The sequence below is a fragment of the Oenanthe melanoleuca genome, chromosome 1, assembly GCF_029582105.1.
Source record: "Oenanthe melanoleuca isolate GR-GAL-2019-014 chromosome 1, OMel1.0, whole genome shotgun sequence".
Taxonomy (NCBI): Eukaryota; Metazoa; Chordata; class Aves; order Passeriformes; family Muscicapidae; genus Oenanthe; species Oenanthe melanoleuca.
In genome coordinates this window covers 84,297,246-84,321,171 of record NC_079333.1, presented here as the reverse complement: position 1 = coordinate 84,321,171, position 23,926 = coordinate 84,297,246, and the positions used below count along the sequence as shown (strand labels likewise).

The 23,926-nt window shown below is 47.9% G+C and overlaps 1 protein-coding gene and 1 long non-coding RNA gene across 3 annotated transcripts in view; one reads left to right on the top strand and one right to left on the bottom strand.

Annotated features, from left to right (window-relative positions):
• Window positions 1–306: 306 nt before the first annotated feature.
• Window positions 307–3,617, bottom strand: POU3F3 (POU class 3 homeobox 3). The gene has a single exon (XM_056499112.1). It carries the CDS (start codon window positions 3,596–3,598, stop codon window positions 2,276–2,278), a length of 1,323 nt encoding a protein of 440 aa, XP_056355087.1. The 5' UTR covers window positions 3,599–3,617; the 3' UTR covers window positions 307–2,275.
• A 3,283-nt stretch (window positions 3,618–6,900) lies between these two features.
• LOC130256932 (uncharacterized) overlaps window positions 6,901–23,926 on the top strand; it is a 42,665-nt gene continuing 25,639 nt past the window's right edge. The window contains exons 1-2 of one of the 2 annotated variants that reach the window (XR_008841205.1): window positions 6,901–7,091; window positions 22,759–22,840. This is a non-coding gene — a long non-coding RNA (uncharacterized LOC130256932). The remainder of the gene's footprint in view (window positions 7,092–22,758; window positions 22,841–23,926) is intronic. The other variant, XR_008841204.1, reaches the window with a different exon arrangement.

Here is a 23,926-nt window from a genome sequence, read left to right as displayed (position 1 = left end):
GCTGAAAGTATTATTCTATATATTCTAGAAAAAAAATAAACGTACCTTTTCTTTAAATTATAAAGATAAATTAAATACAAATATTAATACATACATAAAATGAGTCAAAATAAATTATAGCTCAGCCCCCCTTCTCCCTCTCTGCCCCCCTCCCCCCCGCACCGCCCCCCCCCCCGTCTAGCCTCAGTTTGGAAAGAGAGGAAACAAGACTGAACTTTTGGAAACATCCCTCTCAGCACCGGCCACGCGGGACCTGAGGACGCGCTCAGGTATCACCGCGCCCGAGTGCCAGCCTAAACCGAGGCGCCAGAGCCCTTTCGGGGAGAAGGTGGCGTTTGGTGAGCTCTAATGTCGCCGTCCTTCCCGGTGACACAGGGTCCCCGGGGCTGATGGAAGGGACCGCGGACACGGAGAGCCGGAGGGGGAGAGCCCCGCGCCGGGCAAACAGCAGCAGGGGCGAGGCGGGGGCACTGCCGAGGAGCACGGGCAGGTCGGACCCTCGGTATTTCTCTCACTTTAGCAGTATGTCCCTTCAGAGAACTTTTTTTCTTTTGTTTTTTTCGACACAGTGTTTATGCATCAGACACAGACTATTTCATTCTAACAAATTTATTTTCTCAATCAGCTCTTACGGAATCACTACTCAAATTAAATTACAATCAAATTATCACATCAAAAGATACCCTTATTACCTAACAACTGTCCATATTTTCATTTCATTTTGATTTGTGCTCGTCTGAAAAAAACACGTAATACAAGATCTGGGGAAAAAATAAATTACCGTTTTGCAGCAGTTCATAGGTATTCTGAATAAAATATTAAAAGAAGTCATTTAATGAAAATATAAAGCAAATTTTTTTTTTTTTTTTTTTTAGATCAACAACGGATCTAACAATTCTATATTGCCGTCTTTTTGAAAAGTCTGTTTATTAAAACCTACCAAAAACACTGCTTGGAAATGGCAGTATTATATAATCACATCCACAGCACCCATTCAATCAAAGTTGGCAACGGATTTAGGAGAGGAGAAGTTCAGATAAGTGCAGCTGCAGATGCTCAGTCCTTCTAAATCCCTTTATCTGAATCAGTCCAGAAATAAAAAATAAAAATATTAATAAAAAAAATATTAGCAGTGGATTTTTTTATGACTCTTCCATGATGATTGGCAGCCGTCAGGAGCAGGACTTTGACAGCTCTAAATTATTTCCCTTTCTTTCCCTGGTTCCTTTAATTCATGCAAAGTCGTTCTACAGAGCTCGAACTTTAGGGACCAACAACCTCTCCTTCTCTCACCCTCCCCCTGGCGTCTGTCCCTCCCCCCTTTCTCCTCAGGGTCAGTTTTCTCCGCGTGCGGGCATTTATTTCCATATTTTTGTTCTATAGCTATACCTATATATATAGATAAATATATATATATGTATTTGCTTCCCTATTCAGCCTGCTTGTTTTTAGTGCTGAGTGCATATTTTTTTTTTCCTGGAAAAGGTGGACCCTTTCATTTTGCAGAATATATAGATATATAGATATATATGTTTTCAGAGTGGATATCTGCCTTGCACCAAAATTCTACGGTTTGGCCAAGAAAAACAGGGTGCTGGAATGCAGCAGGCACCCTCTGATTAACCAGATTATTTTCTTCTGCTTCCCTTTTTTTTTGACTGCTCCCATTGAAAAAAAAAAATAAAAACAGGGAAAGAGAAAGGAGGAAAAAAAAAAAGTTTCTGTGATTCATAAAAGAGAGCCCTTTTGGGGATGGGGGGAAGAGTGCGGGGGGGGGGGGGGGGGGGCAGGAGGAGGGGAGAGAAGAAGCGCAGACAGTGGTGTTCCTTACTGCGAGAAGGGGACAATTTGGAGAAAAATAAAAATAAAAATAAAAAAGCCCAAACCCACCCTTCAAGCCCTTTCCCCACAACCAACCAACCAACCAACCAACCAACCCCCCGGCACATCTGCAGTTTTGGTGCATTATGCATCTCCACCCCGTTTTCCCAACACGGTCTAAACGCTCTCGCTCGGATCGACCTTCTCCACCGCTCCCTATTGGTATCGATCTTATATATATATAGATGCACGCATATATCCATATATATATAAACACAAGCAGTCTGAACGAGCCTGGATCGTGTGTGTGTGTGTGTGTGTGTGTGTGCGCGCGTGTGTCTGTGAGCGTGCGGCTGTGCGCGGCGGTGCCGGAGCCGGTGGCGGTGCCGGCGGCGGTGCCCGGCCCGGCCTGGCCCGCGCTGCCCCGCGCTGCCCGGCCCGCCCGCGGTGCCCCTCACTGCACGCTGGTCTGCAGTCCGTGGTGAGGGGGCGGCGTGTCGGAGTTGACGGTGCCGACCTGGGAGTAGACATCGTCGGGGGTCTGCTGCTGGATCCCCGGGGGGGTCATCCGTTTCTCTTTCTGCCTCCGATTGCAAAACCAAACCCTGACCACCTCCTTCTCCAGCTGCAGGCTGTCCGCTAGGTTCGTAATCTCCTGGGCGGAGGGCTTGGGGCATTTCAGAAAGTGGCTCTCCAAGGCCCCCTTGACACTCACCTCGATGGAGGTCCGCTTCTTCCTCTTCCTGCCCTGGGCGGCGATCTTGTCGATGCTGGTGGGACTGCCCGTGGAAGAGTCGGCTTCCTCCAGCCACTTGTTCAACAAAGGCTTCAGCTTGCACATGTTCTTGAAGCTGAGCTGCAGGGCCTCGAAGCGGCAGATGGTGGTCTGCGAGAAGACGTTGCCGTAGAGGGTGCCCAGCGCCAGCCCCACGTCGGCCTGGGTGAAGCCCAGCTTAATCCGCCGCTGCTTGAACTGCTTGGCGAACTGCTCCAGGTCGTCGGAGGTCGGCGTGTCCTCGTCCGAGTGCGGGTCGTGGCTGTTGACGCCGCCGTGGTGCGGCGGGTGGTGCCCGGGGTGCTGGTGGTGGTGGTGGTGGTGATGCCCGGGGTGCTCGCCCAGCTCCGGCGTCTCGCCGCGCACGAGCCCCGGGTGCACCAGGCTCTGACCGCCGGGGGGGGGGCTCAGCATGCCGTTCACCGTGAAACCCCCGGGCTGCGAGTAGAGGAGCGACTGCTGCTGCTGCTGCCCGCCGGCCATGGAGGGTAGGTGGGCGGCCGCCGCCGCCCCCCAGGCCGCCGGGTGCCCCTGGTGCGGGGGGCCCAGGTGGGGCGGCCGGTGGTGCAGCGCCGCGCCCGAGTGCAGGTCGTCGCGTCCGCCGCTGCCCTTGACGTCGGGCGGCGGCGGCGGCTGCTGGGGGCTGCCCGTCATGCCCACGGGGCTGCCGGACCAGGGCGAGCCCGCTTCGGCGGCAGCGGCGGCGGCGGCGGCGGCGGCGGCGGCGGCGTGGGGCAGGGCTGTCACCCACTGGTGGGCATGGCTCAGCATATGGCCGCCGTTGCTGGCGGCCATGGCGCCCGGCATGAAGTCGCTCTGGACCATCTTGGCCGCCGGGTCGCCGCGGTAGCCGCCCGCCACCGAGGTGACGGCCACGCTCCCCGGCTGCATGCCGCCGCCGCCGCCGCCGCCGCCGCCGCCGCCCGAGTCCGCGTGGACGATGGAGCCGGCGGCCAGGATGCCGTTGCCGGGGAGGTAGGGGTTAGAGGTGGCCGCGGCCATCCCGCGCCCGCCGCCCGCCGCTCGCCCCCGCCGCGCCGCAGCCGCCGCTGCGCCGCCGCCGCCGGCTGCCGGGCGCCCGCCGCGAGCGCCCTTGCCCGGCGCTGCCGGGGCCGCTGCCGGGGCCGCCGCCCGCGCCGCCGCCGCCGCCGCCGCCTTCCCAGCCTCGCCGGGGCGCCGGGGCGCGGGGTTCACCTGCTAGCGCTCCGCTGCGCGCTCTCCTCCGCCCGTCCGCCGGCCGTCCTGCCTCCGCTCCGCGGCGCGCTCGTTGCGGTCGCCGGCTCTCGCTTCGCCTTTTATATTTTTTTTAGCCTTTCTTTTTTTTTTTCCAAAAAAAGAGAAATATTTAGCTGTACATGTAGTTTTCCTCCGCCGCCTTCTCGCCCGGGTTTGCTGCTCGCAGGGAGGAAACCAAACAAAGGCTAAAAAGCGAAAAAAGGAGGGGGGGGGATCAAAAAGCCCCCGTGCCTTCTCCCCTCCGCTCCCCTAGGAGTACATCTCCTCCTCTCAGCCTTCCCCTCTCAGAGTGAAACTTTTCCTTTTCTTCTTCCTTTAAGGCTTTGTGTGTGGGTATATTTTCCTTTTTTTCTGCCTCTCTCTCTGTCTTTCTCTCCTCGGTTCCTCGATCTCCTTTCGCTCTGTTATTTGCAAGTTTTGTTGGTGTCCTAAGAAAACTTCCTGTGATGATGATGGTGGTGATGGTGGTGATGATGCATTTCTCAAAGTTGTGCTGTTGCTGAAGCACTTTGTCCCCTTTGAAACAAGAGTCCTGCCGGAGCCTTCTTGCTAGAGTCACGCTCTGGATAAGACATTTTTTTCTCTCTACCTTTCCTTTAGGCGGTCGGAAAAAAAAAAAAAAAAAAAAAAAAAGTAAAAAAGGAATTGAAAAAGTTGAATTTTCTCGTTACCTCGCGAATTGTTTCTTTCCCTCTCCCGCTCTCTCTCTCGCTTGGTTTGTTGTCTTTTTTTTTTTTTTTTTTTTTTTGGTTGTGTTTGTTTTGCTTTTTATTTTAATTCCAGCAGTTGGTCGAGGGAGGAGGCGGAGGAGGAGCGCCTTGGTGGAGAGGTGTGTGTATGTGTGTGTGCATATATGGTATCCTTTATACACTAACTCCAGCGGGGAAGTTGGCTGCCGGGCTGGCAGCGCGCACTGGCGGTGCCGGAGTCCCGCCGCTCGCCTCTCCCCGCCTCCTTCTCCCGGGCCGTGCCCGCGCCCTCCCTCCTCCCTCCCCCCTGCCGTCCGTCCGTCCGTCCGTCCCTCCCTCTCTCCCGCCCGCCGCCGCCCGCGCCGCCAGCGCGCGGCCCCGCCGCGAGGAAGCGGCGCCGCCGCCCCCGCCGATTGGCTGCGCGCCCCGTGACGGACAGCGCGCCGCCGGCCGCGCGGCCCCCCTTCCGGCCGTTCCGATTGGCTGCTTTTTAATTTAGGCGAAGTGGCGTCGGAGATGGAAGTTGCCCCCCCTTTGCCTCTATCCCTCCTCCCTCTCCCCTTCCTCCTTCCTCCTCCCTCCATCCCTCCCTCCCTTCCCTCCGCCTCTTAACTCTTCCTGCCCGGTGGACACACGCATCTCGGAGCTCTCCCGCCGCCGCAGCCGCCGCCGCTCGGGCAGGGGCGAGCGCGGGCGGTAATAATTAATAACAGCAGTAATAACGACAATGATAACGACCCCAGCACCGGGCTGGATTCGGAAAGGCGTTTGCGCCAAGGTGTCACCAGCGGGCACACGCGCCCGCCTCTCCGCCGCCGGCAGTGCCCGTACCGGCATTCGGAGCTGGCCCCCCCTGCGCTCAGCCCCGGAGGCGCCCGCCCCCCGCCCGCCCCCTCCTCCCTTTGTCCGCCCCCGCACCCCGGGGTGCGCCCCGGACCCCGGCAGCCCGTCCGCAGCCGTCACGCCGGGGGGCTGGCCCGGCAGCGCCGGGGAAGGGCCGCCCCGTCGGCGGGGGAGGCGGCGAGGGGAGCCGGCGTCCGGGCTTGCCCTGCGCGCTGCGGTCTGCTCGCAGGGAGCCAGCCCCGCGGCATGAAACGCTGTATTATTTCTCGTCCAGCGGAAAGAGTTAAGGGGGGCGGGGGAAGGCGGGGGGCGCGGGGGAGAGATGCGACCGAGCGGAAACACTGCGCGCAGGCAACCTCAGTGAACCACGGAGAAAGAGAAAGTGGCAACAAAAACAAGGGCAAATTGAACGCTCCTCGGGGACCGCCGGTGCAATAACACCGCTCGGACACGGAGGGGACACGGCGCTGCCGGTGACCGCCTCGCCGCGCAGCGCCGTCCCACGCGCGCTCCCCGGGTGGCGGGGCCGCGCGAAGAAAACACGCGCGGTGCGGGCAGGGGAACGGGCAGCGTCCTTCCCCCGCCCGGCCCTGCCCGCCCCGCTCCCTCCTCCGCACGCTGAATAACCCTGCCCCGGGAGGCGCGGAGCTGCGCCCCGCTGGCAGCGCCCTCCGCGCCGTCCCGCTCCCGCCGCGCTCGGCAGCCGGTGCTCGGGGCTCCCTCCAGCCCCCGGCTGGCACGGCGCGAAATACCATGGCAGGTCGGGTTAGAAAAACCATTCAAGTGAAGCGTACGGATCTTAAGGGCGCTGGTAACTAAACACCAAACATAATAATTTTATATATGTGTGTGTGTGTATATATATGTATATATATATATATATGCGCGCATATATATAGGTATATATATTTGTTCCCATGCGTCCTCCAAAGGTTTCTTTTTTTATATATAAAAGATCCAACACAGATTTCATTGAATAAATCTGAGATCTCCAGGTGCAGACGTTTGAATAGTCAGTGCCAGAACCCCATGTTTTCCTTTCCAGCCGATTTTGCTTGGATCAGGCTCAAAAACCGAGTGAGTCTCGTGGTTTTGTTTACACTGAATGGGGAGGATAGGAACGGTGCCATGGGGCCGTCTTTCATTAATATACAGTGAGGATTTTGTCTAAATTACTGCTATGAATTTCACAGTACACGCTTTCAAAAGCCGTCTCAGGTGGCCTGATGAAACGTGATAGCGCCTCTGCAAACAGATCTACTTTCTTAATAAAAAAGGAAGGTGTGTGTGGGGGGGTGGAGAAATCCCCCCAAAATAAAAATAAAAAAAATCCAAACCACCGTACACCCTCATAACAGCGACAAAAAATAAAGCTCAAGCTGGAGTAAGGTCTTTTATTTAAAAAAATATCCCAACGAAAAACAAACAACCAACTTCGTTCCCCAACTCTTCCCACCCCCTCCCTTGCAGAGTGAGATTGTTTTGTCTGGAAAAAAATCCAAAGTATAACAAGGGGAGAACAGTTAGTGCTGATTTTCATTTGCATAAATTTTCATATATTTTGGTGAAAATAATAGACTAGTGGAGAGCGGGGCTTAGTGGAGTCAGTGCAAAGGAAAATCTTAACATGGATCGTTTCGCTGGAGTTGAGAACATGCTTTTTCCCCCCTGTCACCTTATTAAAATCAAAAATTAAAAAAATTCTCTAAATCCTGGAAGTTTGATCGGTAAGTGTTTTACATTTTTTTATATACTTTTGTTTTCTTTAAAGTCTTCTGGATATATATTTTCAAAAGCTTAGGACAAGACAGGGAAACCCATGGCAACTGCCTTGAAGGAAACAGGCTGGGAAAAAAAGGGAAAGGGAAAGGAAAAAAAAAAAATCCCACCAGCAACAAAAAGCACCTTAGTGAAATATTACATAAAAAGCATGGATTCATTCCAAAGCTCAAGGCAGCAAAGCAATTCTTCAGCGCTGGAAAGTCTTTCTGGTTACTACTTCACTTTTCTGGGCACTGTTAATTATTGTAACACCAAAACTCGGGGAGGCTGGGCCGGGGCGGGGGGTGGGGGGTGGGTTGGGGGGGCGAGGAAAGCTCTTGAAAATATTACAGATTTGTGAAGGGGAGGCGAGGCAGAGATGCGGGCTGTTTTCAAACGCTGCTGCGCGGGGGGGCGGTGGGGTGGGGGTCGCCCGGCAGGCGGGGAGGGGGCCCGGCCGGTGCCGTGCAGCGGGCGGGAGAGGGGCCGGGGCCGAACGGGGCCGAACCGGGGCCGAACCGGGGCCGGGACCGGGGCGCGGGTGACCCGAGCACCTGCCGGCGGAGGGACGGGCGCGGGGGGAGGCAGGGGAAGGTGCGGAGCGGCGGTGCACGCACAGGGTTAATATTGTAACTAGGGAACAGACGGTTAAGCACAACATCTAGAGCTCTGTAGTGAAAGTCCATCAGAAAGAGTATAATCAATCAAAACTAACCAGGACATCCCTTCATTTTATTCTCCAAGGAGATTGGGGCTGGAGGATTACAGACCAGATTTCACTTTGTTTCTCTCTCTTGACAATCTTGCCTTGTCTCTCCGCTTTCCCCGAATCCCATCCAATTGAGAGGTGTAGTCTAATGATCTGAAACTCTTCTGTAGCGTTTGGGTCAGTGTGATAAATAATGTGATAAATAATGTAGGATTAAATTAACAGGCCAGATACCGCTCCTGAAAACTTTACCGAACCTTAAATATCCCATTATGTGACTTTAATTTATTTTAATTTTACCATGTTATTTGCATTTTTTTTCCCTCGCCGCCTCTGTTGCTGCTCTTTTGGATACACAATAGCTGGTGATCATTGTAATTTCCTAGAATTAGTTACTTCTTTGGAAACGGTCGATAGCCAAATCAATAAAATGGCTTGTAAAACTACGGAGGTATAGGTTTCAATTTGGGGGGGAGAAGAATCGCTCATTTTCCACTTCTTGTTGACGTGCCCAGCGTCTCTTTTGACTGGGGTTAACTCTGTGTGCTCCATCGGAACAGATGCCGTATAGAGCTGCTCCCTCAAGATCATTTGTTTCCTTGATGGGGGAACATTTCTGAGCAGAACATATTGGTTGCCATAGAGAAAGAAATAAAAGGAAGAACACTAGTCACATTAAGCTATATGTTTGTGCACTGGGCTTTAGATAAAAGGACCCCAGTTCAAGCCAGAGAGAACGGGGCCAAAGCAGAGCTTCTTAGCTTCACTAAAACTAGCTTTATTTTGTTTTGGACTTTTACGGTTGAAACATGTAAGCTAATTTTATTGGCTGTCGTTAATTTTATACGATACGGCTTGCTGAACAAAATCAACTTTGGGCGCGCTCCGCCTGGCGCCGGCCGGCCGCCAGGGGGCGCCCCGCGACACCCCCTGTGCGCGGGGCTGAGGCGGCGGGGCCCGGCCCGGCCCGGCCCGGCCCGGCACAGCTGGCCCGGCACGGCTGGCACGGCTGGCACGGCTGGCACGGCACGGCTGGCACGGCTGGCACGGCACGGCCCGCACACCGGCACCGCCTGCACACCGGCCCGACAGCGGCCCGCAGCTCCCCGGGCCGGCGGGCGGGGCCCAAAGTGTCCCAGGCGGTGCGGTGCCTCCAACGGACCCGAGGCCTGCGAGGGAGTGAGAGCGGTAATTAAACACAGGCACGGGCACCGCAGCTCGGGGAAACCTGCGGTGCCACGCGGGGCTTTTTTGTGGCTTTTTTTTTTTTTTTTTCCTGTCCAAATAAGGCGCTTAAGCCTCTAGAGATGCAATAAAACGACTAGGTTTTTTTTTTTTTTGTTTTTTTTTTTTTTTTTTTTTTTCATTATTTAATATTTAATCGCTGTGTTAAACCTGGCAAAGTGGCTAGTTTTCTTTTTCTTTCTGGTTTGTTTTTTTTTTTTTCCCTTTCGTTTTCCCGTCCTTCCCCCTCAGGCTGGCCGCTCCTCCCCCCGGTCCCCTCCGCGCTCTCTGTGTGCGGGAGCCAGCGGCAGAGGCACGGCCGGGCTCCCCCCGCCTCCCGCCTGCCCGCACCGGCCGCGCACCCCGCACAAGTTTTCACCGCCCGGGATCTCAGATTAACCTCAACCGAACACAGCATCGACAGCGACCACAGCTTAGCCCGACACAGCTCGGGTCTCTGCTCTCAGCCCCTTACTCCTCTTCTCTAAGTGATTGCGAGAGGGGACACAACTGAGAAATTTAGTTGTTGGCTTTTAGTTTCCGGGGATTTTTTTAGTGTTAGAGGCGCGGGTTGGGTTTGGGTTTTTTTGGGTGGAATTTCTGCCCAAACACGTCTGCTTCTCATCCCCGCGCCTCCGTCCTCTGGCAGGACCCGCGTGGCTGCAGCATCCTGCAACGCACCTGCACCCCCGGGACGGGTGGGGAGCGGTGGCCACGGGGGCGGGAGCTTGAAGCCACTTTGTTCCCCCCGTGGTGGAGCCCCAGCAGTTTCCGTGCTACAAGGAAAGTTTTATTTCTTGCCTCCATAAAGGAAAGACCAATTGGAACGCTGGAAATCACACAGCCCATAAATATGATAGAACCTGGCAAGATGAACTCCCCGCCTAAAAGCCCAACACATACATAGCAAAAAAAAAAAAAAAAAAAAAAAAAAAAAAGAGAGAGAGAGAGAGAGAAGTAATCAAAGACAGAAAACGACCTACAAGAAATTACACTTTTCATTTAAAGTGTTCGTGGGTCTTCATTTAGAAAACGGAGACAAGTCTCTGTGTGTATTGACCGTGAGGTAAAATGGTTGAGATATTTACATGAACAAAACTTTCCACCTACCGCGTTTGGCGCAATGAGCGCTAGCAATATTCCAGACAAGTAGAACACATTTCCAGAGCTCAATTCTCCTCAGAAACGTGGTCGCTTGCTTGAGATTTGCAGTTTAGTGAACATTTCCCTCGCCTGTGAAGCGGGCGGGTTTTGGAGTTGAAAGACCCCAGCAAAGTTCATCATCCCGGGGTCGGGATTGAGCGGATTTCCCCCAGCTCTTCTCACCCCCTCCCCTTCCCCCAATCCTCCGAGCATAACCTGCGTTATATTTTAAACAAAAAAGAATTTAAAAGCGCAGTTCCTCTGGTGTGTGCCTGCACCAGTCAGCAGCAGCAGGCGACTAGGTTCAGCAAGCAAAGAGAAAAACTAACGCTAAAACGAGCAACAAGTTAATTTGGCAAAACTAAACTTTTCTGGCTTCCTTTGGAAGAGTCCGGTCCGGTCAGCATTGCCGGCTCCATGCCTGCCGTAGCACCTCAATTGTAAGAGTGCTACAGAGTGCATTTTTTTCCTCCCCCTTTTTAAAATAAATGCCTATTTTGTCCGAATGGACACCTTTGGAAAATGGATGTAGAAGAGATACTGTCGTGGAAATAGTGAAAAGAAAGTGTTTACCGTATTTAGTATTCATTTACTTATAGTGGGAAATGATTAGGTATGTACTAATATAACCGTGGAGACCAACTGCCTAATTAGCATTTACAAATTAAAATGTTAAACATAAAGACATATTCCGTATACAGTCTGCTATATGTAAAACACATTCGTGCATAATACAGCAGTCAGCTGCAAACGTGAAGTTGACTGGCTTCCAGATATGTAGCGTTCTTGGCTAATGCGATCTGCTCTGGGTTTTTCAAGCTTACCCATGCTGTAGTTCATAGTTCTTATGACCACGTTGATAGCTGCACTAGGGATATTACACTAACCAATCTGGAGAAAATAGGAAAATACACAGATTACTTTTAAAGGCTGACGATAATAACGGTAAACACAATAGGCAGGCAGATCATTTATCCATACCTTTTATTCTGAAGGCTTCACTCGGAACCTTATTTATTGCTTTGAACATAACAAAGCATTTCGGGTTCTATAATAAATTAGAACAATAATACAGAACTGCACATACAAAGCAAGATTCCTTTATTTCCTAGCTGCATGATTTTGGTACTTCCCAACGTGTCTTGCTCAGGGTTCACCTCACATAGACTGTAATGAGAGTTGCCAAATGAATGGAACAATCTATCTGTTGACTTGAGCTCAACGTAGACACATTACATATGATGGAAACCTAATGCTCCCACCGATGTTAAAATCAGAGGGACACATAGTTTCAATCCAGACCCTTGAACACGTAGATTTTTATTAATAAGAATAATTGTGCATGTAGCAACATTAAAAGGGGATTTACAAGTTGGAGCCTTTTAAAAGAGACTGTGAAAACCTTAGCCCTGCTTTTATTAGACATGATATCATTCCGATTTGCGTGCTTGCCATCTCAATGGCGTTTCACATGTGATAAAAAAAAAAAAAAAGATATCCATATGCATTACATAGATTTTCTTTTACACGCATAAGGACTGGAAGTGTTTTAGTGGATAAGAGGGTGAATAATTGTGATACACCAGAAAACAGTTCGTGCAGTTTGGCAGCTCTGGTTATTATTATTAGATTTTTTGACATTTGAACTTGTCTATTGTCTGAGGAGCTCAGTGCAGATTGCAGTAGGTCAACCTTAAGGCTGCTCTTTTTGGCATTGCACACAAACATGCACACGCTGTCTGTTCTCCTTGTGTGAATACAGCAGCTAGAGTTTTATCGTGCCTTTTTTTTTTTTTTTTTTTTTTTTTTTTTTTTAAATCACATCTATTTATATTTATCTAATCCACTTGGGGTTTTCACGATCGTGTGATTAGTTTTTACGTGCTTTCATTTTACACCCATTCCTCCAAACTATATATTTGCCTGATTTTGGATACTTTTAAGTACTCAGTCGTTTTTTCAGCAGTATAATTCCCGCATCACGACGTTTGATAAAAGGGACTTCAGTAGCCCTGGGATTAAATGACATATTTCCCCGCAGCTTCCCTCAACTCCATCATGACTCCTACAGTCAAAAGTTAACGTTATTCATCATCTCCTTGCATTTATTCTCTCCTCCCTTCTCTAAATTCAGCCCCGCCACCCGACTTCTGAAACAATTTCTTGCCGCCTGCCAAGAGTTAGGGGGGCAGCAGTGTGGGGGGCGGAGGCTGGGACCCAAAAGCCCGCGGCCACCCCGGGTCCCCGGGGGACCCCCGCCCCGCCGGCCCTTCCGCGGGCGCGGAACGCGCCGCAGTCACGCCGAGGTCCCGGCAAACGCCCTCCCGGGCGGGGTGGCGGGAGCCACTTCTGAGAAGCAAAACGCGGAATAGGGATGCATCCCTCCGGGGTGGGAGGGGGAAGGGGAGCAGGAAAACTGGATCAAACCCGGTAGGAGAGTCAGTTTGCACTGGGAAAATCTAGAGATTGCGTCTAAGTAACTTTTCCCTGGAGTGATTTGTGCGTGTTGCTCTTTCTTCTCTAGTTTGGTTGATGTTTTAAATTGAGGCTCTCCCCTCGTCTGCCGGGGTGAAGGCACTGGGGCCGAAGAACAGCCCATCTCTTCTTGTAGCAGTCTGTCATTTAAATATGTATCTACATAGGTGTGTGCATATGTAGGTATACATACATCCAGGCGTGTACATCTGGATTTGTTCCTCCCTTCACTTCCCTCTTCCTTAACAAGAGCCTGGTAACGCGTTTAAGGCTTGTTATTTGAACTCTCTGATCAGCATGCAGATATGTAATTGCAACGTTTTTCATCAGGAAAGAAAGAGAAAAGGGGGAGGAAACCCCCCCGCTCCCCTTCACACCCTTACACTCACAGACACCCAGTGCTCTATAATCGCTGAGTCACCGTTTTGGGGGTCAGTGGGTAAGCACGAAGGAGAGAGCAGCAGCTTATTGAAAACCCCGGCGCAAACCGCATCACGCCTCATCTCCAGCCTGGAGATCCCTCCCCTCCTTCTTCCCCTGGATTTACTTCTCCGGACTTGGGAAAGAGTGGCCCAAGTGTGGCCAGAGCCCTTTTTGTGAGACTGTATGTCCTCCTCAGGCGCAGTGGGACCCGCTTTTTTACTGGCGGGGTGGAAGGAAGAAATTCAACATTAAACTGCTATTTGGGCTGCTGAGAATGGGCGTTGTTTTGTGGACGTGAGGGGAGAAGGAGGAAAGGGGGAAACACTGGCCAGTTCACCTAGGGATGTAAAGAAAGCTTTCCCTTTCTCTGGGGTTGGGCTCTGATCTGGGCATGTTTACTTCTGTTTAAACGCTATTGTTCCTGCCAGCTTTTGACACAAACAGAAGGAGCGGGAGAAGGGTGGGGTAGGGGTGGGGGGGGAGTGGTGGTGGTGGCTGGAACAAAGCTGCTCAAACCCAGCAACCCCCCAAGGCGGAGGAATATTACTTCTTCTCTTCCCTTTAAAAATATCTGTGACAAGTCTTTCTTTCTGACATTCTTTGCTGGGTCCCCCCACGCTCCCTGTGAGCTGAGCAGAGTGCCTGGCTGTGATTCACTTACCAGGGCCCATTTAGAGAGGTGCATGTCCCCCCAGGTAGGTGCCAGGGAACCTTGGAGGGACAGCTTCTCCAGCCCCTTGGTCTGAAGAAGACTTGAAATCGATTTGTGGCAAGCCCTGTAGTGGGAAACAAAGAGGCAGAAATGTTGGGAGCCCAAGGAGGGCCTGAAACACAGAGAAGCATTGAGCTTCCCAGAGATGCTTCAGCTTCTCAGCAGGGGACAGAGCAGAATCCTTTTTGGGCCGTCTCTGTGCATTTGAGGGCTGGACTGTACAGCCCACATTGAATCAGAGTCATTGTGTGTAAATGAATAAGTGCACATTGTTTTGAGATGCTGCTATTGTATTTGGGGTTGGGGGGAGGAGAGGGTTATATTTTGTGTCTGTGTGTGCGTGTGGGTCTATGTGCTTACGAAAGGTGAGTGCAGATTGCAATAGTTGCTGCTCTATTTTTGTTTGTCAAACAGGGCCCTTCTCTTGGGAGAGGGGCATGTGGCGGATCCCAGCCCAGGATTACATTAATCAAAGCATTATTTCCCCAGGGATGTGCAGCACAAATGATAGTAAATCCTAATAAAATTGGATCGCTGAGAAATTGAACGCTTAAAGTAATCTGCTCTGCCTGATAAAAACTTCAAATTTATAAGATATTATGCATCCCCACCCCCAAACACCTTAGGTATCATCACCATGTGTGTATTATACAACTATCTGTAAGAGAGAAATCACTGCTCAGTTTAACAGGCCCATCACTATTGTATATATACATAGATATAAACGTGTTTGTAGAGCATGCACACATATATTGCACACACACACATGCACAGAGTCATAAAATAAGCTAAAACATTTATGCACATAACAATAATGATTATGATCAATATTTTCAGGACTTTACATGCAACACCTTTGCTGTGGCAAGTTGCTGTAGAAGTCTTGGACAAGGCTGTCCATGGTTGTGTACCAGCACTGTAATCTTGCCTGGGGAATTAATTCTGTCTTGCTTTTTACTGACACTCACCATGGACCTCCATGATGTGATCTCAGCTCACTGAGCAGCTTTTCTTTTTAAACATGGGACCGCAGGGGTGGTTATGAATTATGAAAATAATTTTTTAAAAAATTAAAAATATACAAACACGAGTATTTAAAGCTGAATTTAGAAAGCTTTTGAGAGAATGAGCTTCAGAAAGAAACTGTCTTGGATTGGATGGGTAGAGTGGAAAGAAGGAAAGGTGTTCCCAGGCCAGTTATTAAGCCTAAGACATGCAGCATACTGTGCCTACAGTCTTCAGTACTGGGCCAGGCCACCATCTATCTCCCCGGCATGGGCCAGCAAAGATCAGGGTAGCTGATGGCCATTCTCTAGCTTCAGACCCTCAGTCTCTGCTATTTCCTCTCTGCAGAAAGAAAGTTTATTTATAATTGCTGCCATAGGACATGACAATAAGCTCAAAGAGATCCAGCAGAAAAAAAAAAATGCTTTCGCTCCCCCGCCCCCCCGCCAAAAAAAGATTGCTGTGCTTCCATATGTGAAAGGGGCAGAAGGCATTTCCACTCACCCAGCTGAAACCCTGTGAAAGGCTGTGAGCCTCCCCCGGCGTTATAAATGCCGATCATTCCTCCTACCCTCGCCGTCCCGGGACCCTGTTACCTCCGCGGGAGCTGGCTCTGCTTCGGCCCCCCTGCTCGTGACCAGTCCTGCCTACTGCCTTGTAGCCGACGAGTCCCGTACTCCTCTCCCTGCCCCTGTCTTTTCTGGCATCACTAGGAAGACCGAAGGCGGCTTGTCCCTTTTCCTAGCGTGGGGTTTTCCTTCCCCGTCCCGGCCCCCGGGGCTTGCGGAGCAAGGCAGGCGGAGGTGGTCCCGACCCCACAGCGCCCCGCGCCCTACCCTGGCCTGCTGGTATCTGTCCTCCCTGCCCGCAGACAGGGAAGTGGCGGAGGGGAGCTGAGCCCTCTCCCAGCCCCGAAATGACGCAGCCCCTGTTCCAGCATCGTCTCCCGTTTGGGCTGGCTCCATTTCAGAAGCCGTCTCCCCCCACCCCCTTCTTCCCAGCCTTCCTCCTTCCTCCTCCTCCTCGCCTCACCGTCACTCTCAAACACCCCCCCCCCTCCCCACGCCTCGCGCCCGCTTCCCCCCGCCGCCCCAAACTCCTTCCTCAGGACCGTGGGATGCGGGTGAGCTCTGGTGAGAGTTGCCGGTCTCCATTTCTAAGCGGGGAGCCGCCGGGAGCGGTGAGGCAGCCGTGACGGGGGGGAGCGGTCGGGGGGTTAGGGAGGCGATGACTGACGGAAGGAGGGGGGTCCGCGCCCCCTCTCTCCCCATCTGGAGCAGCCGCTGCTCCCGGGAAGGCGCAGCCCCCGCGCCCGCCGGCCCCGCGCCCCTCGGCGCGCAGCGCTGCCCCGCCGCGCTCCCGCACGGCTCCCCTCGCCCTCCCCCACGCGTGTGCGGACCTTGCGAGGACCCACTCACCTCGCCACTGACGGTGCCTTTTCTCATCCCCCCTTGCCCAAAATAAATAAAAAAAGCCCAACTATTTGCATAGCGTTCGGCATCCTTGCTCAGCATTTACCCCCACTTTCTTTATCACCCATCTACCTCCGCCCAGACCGACCCTTCTGCCCCACCCCATTCCCCCGCATCCCGGGTGCAACCGGATGGCAAAAATCAAAGCTGTCTCCAATTTACCCCGGTTGTCTTCCTTTGAACACTCATAAGGTAGGTATGGTGGGATGCTGCGCTCCCACTCCCCATGTGCTCAGTGAGGTGCCTTCCTCTCCACCCTCTCCCCCGCTCTCTATTCCTTAATTGGCTCTATCTTGATGTGCACTTGTTTTGTTTAGCCTATTTTACCATTGCGGACGAGATAGGCAGGAAAAGGAGCGTTTGACTTGGTATGTCTCTCTGATTTTTTTATCCCCTCTCCCTGCCTTCCGAAGTTAATTTGCATTCGAGGTCTAATTCATGTTTCAAAATCCTGCCATTTGAGGACCGTATAGGAGCAGGGCATTCATTTCTATTTTTGAGGAGGAGCCTCTCCTGCATTTGCTCCTTTCTGTATAATTTCATTGTGTTCACAAGTGACAGGGATTTGCATCAGTTATTTTGCAATTTATTTTTTAAAAGAGTTGGATCAAATTTTCTTATTTTTAAAATTGCCAAGGGAGCAAATACTAGGCATTAGAAAAGGGACATACATTATTAACAATATTGCAAACTTAGTCACAGACTATATATTCATATATTTATATTAGTCTGCATTCCTTGGAGTTGGATTTCTGCCTCCTGAACATCTGATTTTGATGACAGTCAGAGAAAGTCAACTATACAAATACGAAAGTGCATTTATAGTTCCTCACATCTATTTACAGGTAATTTTACTGCTGTTTGCAACTCTTGCTCCAGCATTTAGTAATTATTTCACTCCAGCAAGGCATTTCATGGGATTAGATGCTGCTTTACTTATTAAAGAGTTTTCAGTTTATTCAGGTGTAACTTTCATCCACATCTCTGGAAATAGCTATGTGGCCACATGGACTTTATGTAAAGAGTATAAAATATAAATGGACATATAAAAAGACTGGTTTATATCCATGGTTCTTTCAGTTCTTTGGATGTGATAAAGAATCCATCTGTGTTGAGGCCTTTATGGGTCCTTTAAGGACTTCTTTCACATATTTTATTTGTATCTATAAAATGAATTTTCTTTTTGTATGTAATGATTACATGAATGGCATGTGTTGCATAATATGCATATGAGGCCTTTCAAGTATTTCTGTATGCACACAAGTTTATTTTTCACAAATGTATGTGTGTGCATACGTATGTGGTTGTACATGTGTGTGATAAAAAACATGCTGGAAGAGAAAGCTGCCCAAAATAAAAAAAAATATTCATAAAGGAAAAGATGTTAAGGTAGTTCACTGGGAGTTTGTAACCTGTATGTTGCAAAAGTCATTTTAGTTACAGACTTTACTGTAACCACCTACACACAACCCCATCTCAGCATAAAAATCCCTCTGCGTGTATTTGCCCTTCTAGAACTAACTAAATGGGACTATGAATTATGCCTAAAAAGATGCCATTGATATAAAAAAACCTTATAAAATAGTAATGGAATATGGAATTTTATATAATGCCAACAACTTTAGCATGATTCTTGGCATAAGCAATTTAGTGCAATTTTATTTGTCTGAACCAGAATGATATTACAAAGTGAATTAATAGAACATCAGTACTGAAAAAAGAAGCAGTTCTTCCTTTGAAATATGAAGTGCCACTAACTTGAGATGAAACCTGAAAGTCAGTGAATAATATATGGGAAATATTAATATTTTAAATGTATCATATTTAAAATTGCTGTGAACTTAAACAAGATTTCATATCAAGAAAAACCAAGTAATTCATTTTGGGTTCTAATCTTATATGCAACGTTTTACAAATGAACTCACTAAAGAAGGAAAGTCAGGTGTGCAAGCATATCTTGTTACTTTGCAATTAAATATGGTCACTATGGAATATGAATTTAATTTTGGAAATGACAGAAAAACCACTTATTTTATTTTTTCTACTACTATACAAGAAAAACATTTTTAAGTAGATGATTAATTAGATTAAATGGACTGATATGGCCCATAATACCTGCATGGGCTTTTATACCTGTGAAACCCCTCCACAATGGGACCTTTATAAAAATATGAAGTCAAGTAATGCAATAATATTTTATATTTAGAATGGGAGCTGATATGATTCAGTTTAATGTAAAAAAAAAAGCGAGCCCTCTGGCACTTGGCATTAAACTATCTTAAAATTACTCCTTCAAGTAAAGTTAGTAGCAAGACTGTACCATGGCTGAAGCCCAGCACTAAAGCTCAGGGGCAAAGCAGGTGATGCTGCTTGCCTTGCCCTCCGTTTAAGTGTGGACAAGGTGTTACCCTTGGTTGTCTCCTTAGTTCAAGGTCTATTGGCTCCAGTGTTTCACTGTCCTACTCCAACGAGCAGGTATAGCTCAGCCTCTGGAAGCCAAACCTGTGCTCCTCAAGATGGGCCAAATCTTCCTTGTTCCACTCATTGAAGCCATGTGGAGTTTTGTTTGATTAGAATGAACAGGATCGAGCTCTCATTCTGCTCCCTGAGGTATTTACATTAGACCTTAATATCAATGGAGATAATTATTTTCACATTTATTTGTTATGAATGGAGTTAGGTCTGAGGGCACATTGGTCTTCTCTTAACCCTCAGTTGTCTAAAAGTTACGTCCTACACACTTTGACTAGTGAGTCAGGCCAGCAATAATTGTGGTCACTACATACTTATATGTAGGAGATGCATTACTGGGCATTTTGAATGACCAAAAAAACCCCATACCCTTGTCTTTGCATCAAGATGTGTTTGAGCTTAGAGGAAAGGGCAGTTGTGATTTCTGGGAAAGAATTAAGGCTGCCATGAGGACTGTCAGCGCTTGTGAGGTGGCTCGTTGAAGGACAGCAGAAGTCTGGTTACTCCGTAGTCTGGTTCCCACATAGCCAGCTGTTCCCACTATGAGCTAGTTGCGGGTGCCACAGGAGAAGACAGGGTGGTGATGGTGGGCAGGGGACACAATTGTCACTTGCTACACAAGCGGATCTTTTTCTGTCCAGTTTTGGCCAAAGTTCTGGGACATTTGCTATGGTTCTCTCAATTATCTGCCATTAATTTTAGTAGCTTGTGTTTTCATTACAAATGCCCAGTGTCCTTTGGAAACTCACTATGGGTATTTTAAATTCAGAATAACTGTGATGAGAAAAAACCCATGCTTTTCTTTTTTAAGCATTTTTACCATTTAATCACAGTTTGTTTAAATATGCATTTCTCTGCTGTGAAATAACCTTTCTTTCCACATTTATGTGCACAATCCTAACTCATAGCAGAAAAAAAAACATTTTAAAACACTGTGTCATGCTTATAGGATAATTATTAATCTTGTCAGAATAAAAAGCGTACTAAAAGTATTCCATACAAAGGTTTGTGCCTCAACATTTTTGAGAGTTCTTTTTAAAGTAATCGGAGATGTCATAACAGGGGGAGAAACCATACGATATATAGCACGTAGTACAAGTATAAGACTCCTAGAGGACTATTTAGAAATACACAAAGCTTATTTTTTCTCCTTTTGGTTAGAAGACTATTTGATGAAAAGGCATGTTTTTATTTTTATTTCTGCTTGTGCTCTACAGTTCTGTGAAGGCGATGGGAAACTACAAATTCCAGACTTTAGTAGTTATATATAATAGAGAACTAAGGAAGAAAAATGTTCATGATACATATCTGGAGGGATAAGTACACAATAATCATGCAGTCTGATAACAGAAAGAATAATTATTTGACAATAAACCCAATGTTAAGTACAAGCAAAGTAATATTGTCCTAGTGAGAAATACAGCAAATAAAACGATACTACAAAAAGACACTTATGAAACTTCCTCTAGGTTTAGAATTTTCCAGTTCAATTTTCCTTTTTAATAATTTGTGACCACTGAGATATGCTTAGTGAACAAGCCAGTCAAAACTTTTCTGTCTTGACTTTCCTATCCCATATCTACAAATCCAAAAATGCAACTTGTAGAAACTGCACTCGATGTTAGGAGGGTGATCTTGCTGTTTGCTTGCTTGGGTTTTGCTTGAGACTTGATTTTGCATACCCTGACTCATGCTGAAATTTCTGGTGCATGTGATGTAGGGCCATCTACTTATTTTGTGCAAGAGGGACAGCTTTTTCATACTTGGGGATTCCTACAGGCACAGAAAAGGGATACTGTGGGAAAGCGGCTGTTTTTCAAGGGCATTGGGCATTTATTCCTTCATTTGACTTCAGTGAGAACTGTGAAAACTTGGTATTAAAACAAAGGTGCCCATTTTTCTTTAGAAAGGGAAGTGTTGACACGGAAATCTGATTTGTGTATCTCTGGCTATAATAAATGGTAAAATTCTATAGCTGGAAATGTCTGTTTTTATCTGTTTAACATCAGCCATACGTATATAAAACGCAAACGTACCTTTCCTCATGTGATAGCTGTTTGCTTTGCCTTTTTCTTCTAAGAGGTAGAAAAATTATTAAACCACTACTGTCCCCCCCCCTCCTCAAAAAAAACCCACAAACAGACAGAAGCAATAGAAATTATTCTTCACTACTCAGTTAACAAAATAAGAAGTCTGTAATCTGCAGAGGGTGACTTATTTTATATGCTGCTGATTTGCCTTTCTGAAATTAGAATCTTTCTACTGAACTCTTTCAGCTATTTTTATTACTATTAGGAAAGAATAAGATGCAGATTTCAGATGCCTGTTAGAGGGAGAGCTTTTTGCACTGCAACACTTTGAAACCTAAAGAAAATTTAGCAAACTTTTTGAGGAGCCGCCAATGGCTGGGGAGAGGAGAATATCCGTACATGTGTCTGTGCCAGTGAATGCTAAAGCACGTTGTGTGCACCTGGGGTCAAGAGTTTTCTTTTCAGATGAGGACTACCAGAAGAACCAAAACTCATGACTAGTTATTAATCAAAGTCCCCTCAGTGCAGCACTGTCAAGTTTTGGGATCAGTTTGGCTGGATGGTGTTGAGCTTCAGCTGGGAAAGGAGCCCAGTCTGAAGTACTGTGCACCCCCTGTGCCCACACTCAGGGAATAATTCCTTTGTCTGCAGGTGGTGGTTGAAGCCATGACCCTCCTCCCAGCAATGCCCAGGACAAGCTGGCTCCGTGGCTCCCAGCAAGAACTGTGGTCTCTGGGCTGGGAAGGGTTTGTTGTGTGGAACCCATAGGGACGGGGCTTCCCTCTGCATCCCAATACCAACTTTGCACTTCGGTTTCATCTCTAATCTCTCTATTAGGGTTTTTTTAAATTTTAAATCCTGGCTTCGTTTAGAAGCGATTGGGCTATGCTCAGCACTGCCTGTTTTGATAGGTTTGAAATTCCTGGGAAATCTCAATACAGGCATTTTCTAAACACAATAAGCAAAGCACACCGGAATATTAATAGGTGAAACACATTTTAAAGGGGCAACATCACTTTCTTATTTTGTCTGTTAAAACATATTGTCCACAGGCAGCTTGGAGGAGTTGCAGTAAAGCCACAAGTGTTCTTCACAATTTAAAGCTTCTGCATTTTAATTATTTCTATTTTTTTTCCTGCCACTGTAAAGGATCCCCAGAGACAATGGGCTGTGACACTTAGCAACAGGTTATTTTCACTGTTCACAGGGAGCACCATAAAAAAACTACAAAATGGACACATAGAATAAAATACAACACCCGTTCCCCTGCTTTCCAGTTTCTCTACTTTCTGGTGTTAGTAACATTACATCAGCAGCGGGTAAAAAGGAAAAACCTAACCAAAAGGGTGGGAATGTCATCTCTAAACTGACAGAGCCTCTGTAAATTTGCTTGAAGAACTATCTCAAAAAACATAATAATAATAATAATAAAACATTCTACACTGTTCTGGACTTTATTTGAACACAAATTTATGAAGCTGGTCACACAGTAAAAATTGAAGAGTTTGGTACTACAATTGCTTTGGCGTATTTCTCACCATTGTAATGGGCTACAGGGAAACAAAGGAGGATATGAATATAGGCCAGTTGGTATTTAGATATGGGTGGCACTTACACTTGTTGTAAATGCCTTTTTAAAAAATCTATTTTCCTTCTATCATGCTATTGAATTGTAGAAGATATTGGTATAGAAAAGCCGGAAATATTTAATAACCAAAATTAGGAACGTTTTTTGTAATATATTTCTCATTGTCAACCTCTTGACTGATAAGTAATCCTGAGGTCCAGACTAAACTCACCCATGGGTAGAATGGGCTGTTAGAGAGTGAGATGATAGATGGATCTATTCCTCACCTTCCAAACCCTGTTTCTTTATGATGCAGTAGAAAGCAAATCTTTTCATAGAGCATCAAAAAGCAAGCTCAAGAAGAACACTACTATCACACTTTTCATGGTATTTTTTTTCAGGCTTCTGCCCCTGGTTTTAATCCAAAGGAACTGCTTTTGGAGCTGGTGTGTCCGGCTTTGGTGTTTGCCGGCTGAGGAAGAGGTATGCTCTTTGTCCCTCACCTGCAGATGGCTTGGATGCTTTTACTTTACCGAGGCAAGCGCTTCCCAGTGAGCTGTATTCAGAAAGTGCTTTTCATAGCATTAGTACAGAACCAAGTTACAAAGGAATATTAATCTAATACATTCCAAAATTCAAATATGTGTGATTAATAAGCATTATTATCTATAAATAAGGCTCTAATGATACTTTGGCAGTGTTGTAAACACAAGAATCAGAAGCAATTATTGTCATTATTGTTCTGCAAGTACCTTCCATGAATACCAAATGGATATTACTGTCCAGCTCCTTGGCACATAGAAATCCTGTAAAGAACAGTTGTCAGTCAGTAAGGCCTGGCCGGCTGCTGTTAACAACGTTTGTGTAAAATGTAGTGTACCTAAAGACAAAGCCGACGAGTTATTGAAAGCAAGATGACCGATTAAAAAATTTATTCGTTGTCGTTTGCAGTATCCAGAATTATGCTAAATAAAGCCTGTGATAAAGTTTTCCCATCTTGTGAGATGAACTGTTTGTGTGACAGCTGTGATTAAAAATGGAAACGGACTCTCAACCAAAAACACTGCCCTTCTTTGTGTGAAAGACACGAAGGTGAGGATGTCCCAGCTGGAAGATGATGTGTAAATAATGACAACATCCCTTACCCCCAGCTATAAGTAGTAAGGCAGGGCTAGTTTTCAAGGATACAGGATGAAAGGGGTCTTTACCCCTTTTTACCTCTCCTCAGTTTGTACAGGTCCTGTAGACTGGAGTCACGCTGGTGGCCAGGTCCCGTTCTCTGTGACACCCCCACTCACCCGCCTTTGGCAGTCTCACCTCCCTCACCAAACCTTGCTGCTTTAGATGGCGCCAGCCAACAGCAGCATTTTGTGGTGGGTGTTATGTTGTTCTTCGGATGCCAGGGTGTCATCGCGAGCGGGAACAGTGTGGGTCTGACTTTCCGAATATGCAGAAAGAAAAAAGTAAAAAAAAACAACAACTAAACCCCAAACAGTAAGCTTTACTTTCCAAATGTGTTCAATTCTTCTTTCCTCTCCTTGATATTTGGGGCGTGCAGCACCCTATACC

What these genes read in the sequence shown, in the direction of transcription:
- POU3F3 (XM_056499112.1), bottom strand. Translation starts at nt 3,598, where the DNA reads ATGGCCGCGGCCACCTCTAACCCCTACCTCCCCGGCAACGGCATCCTG.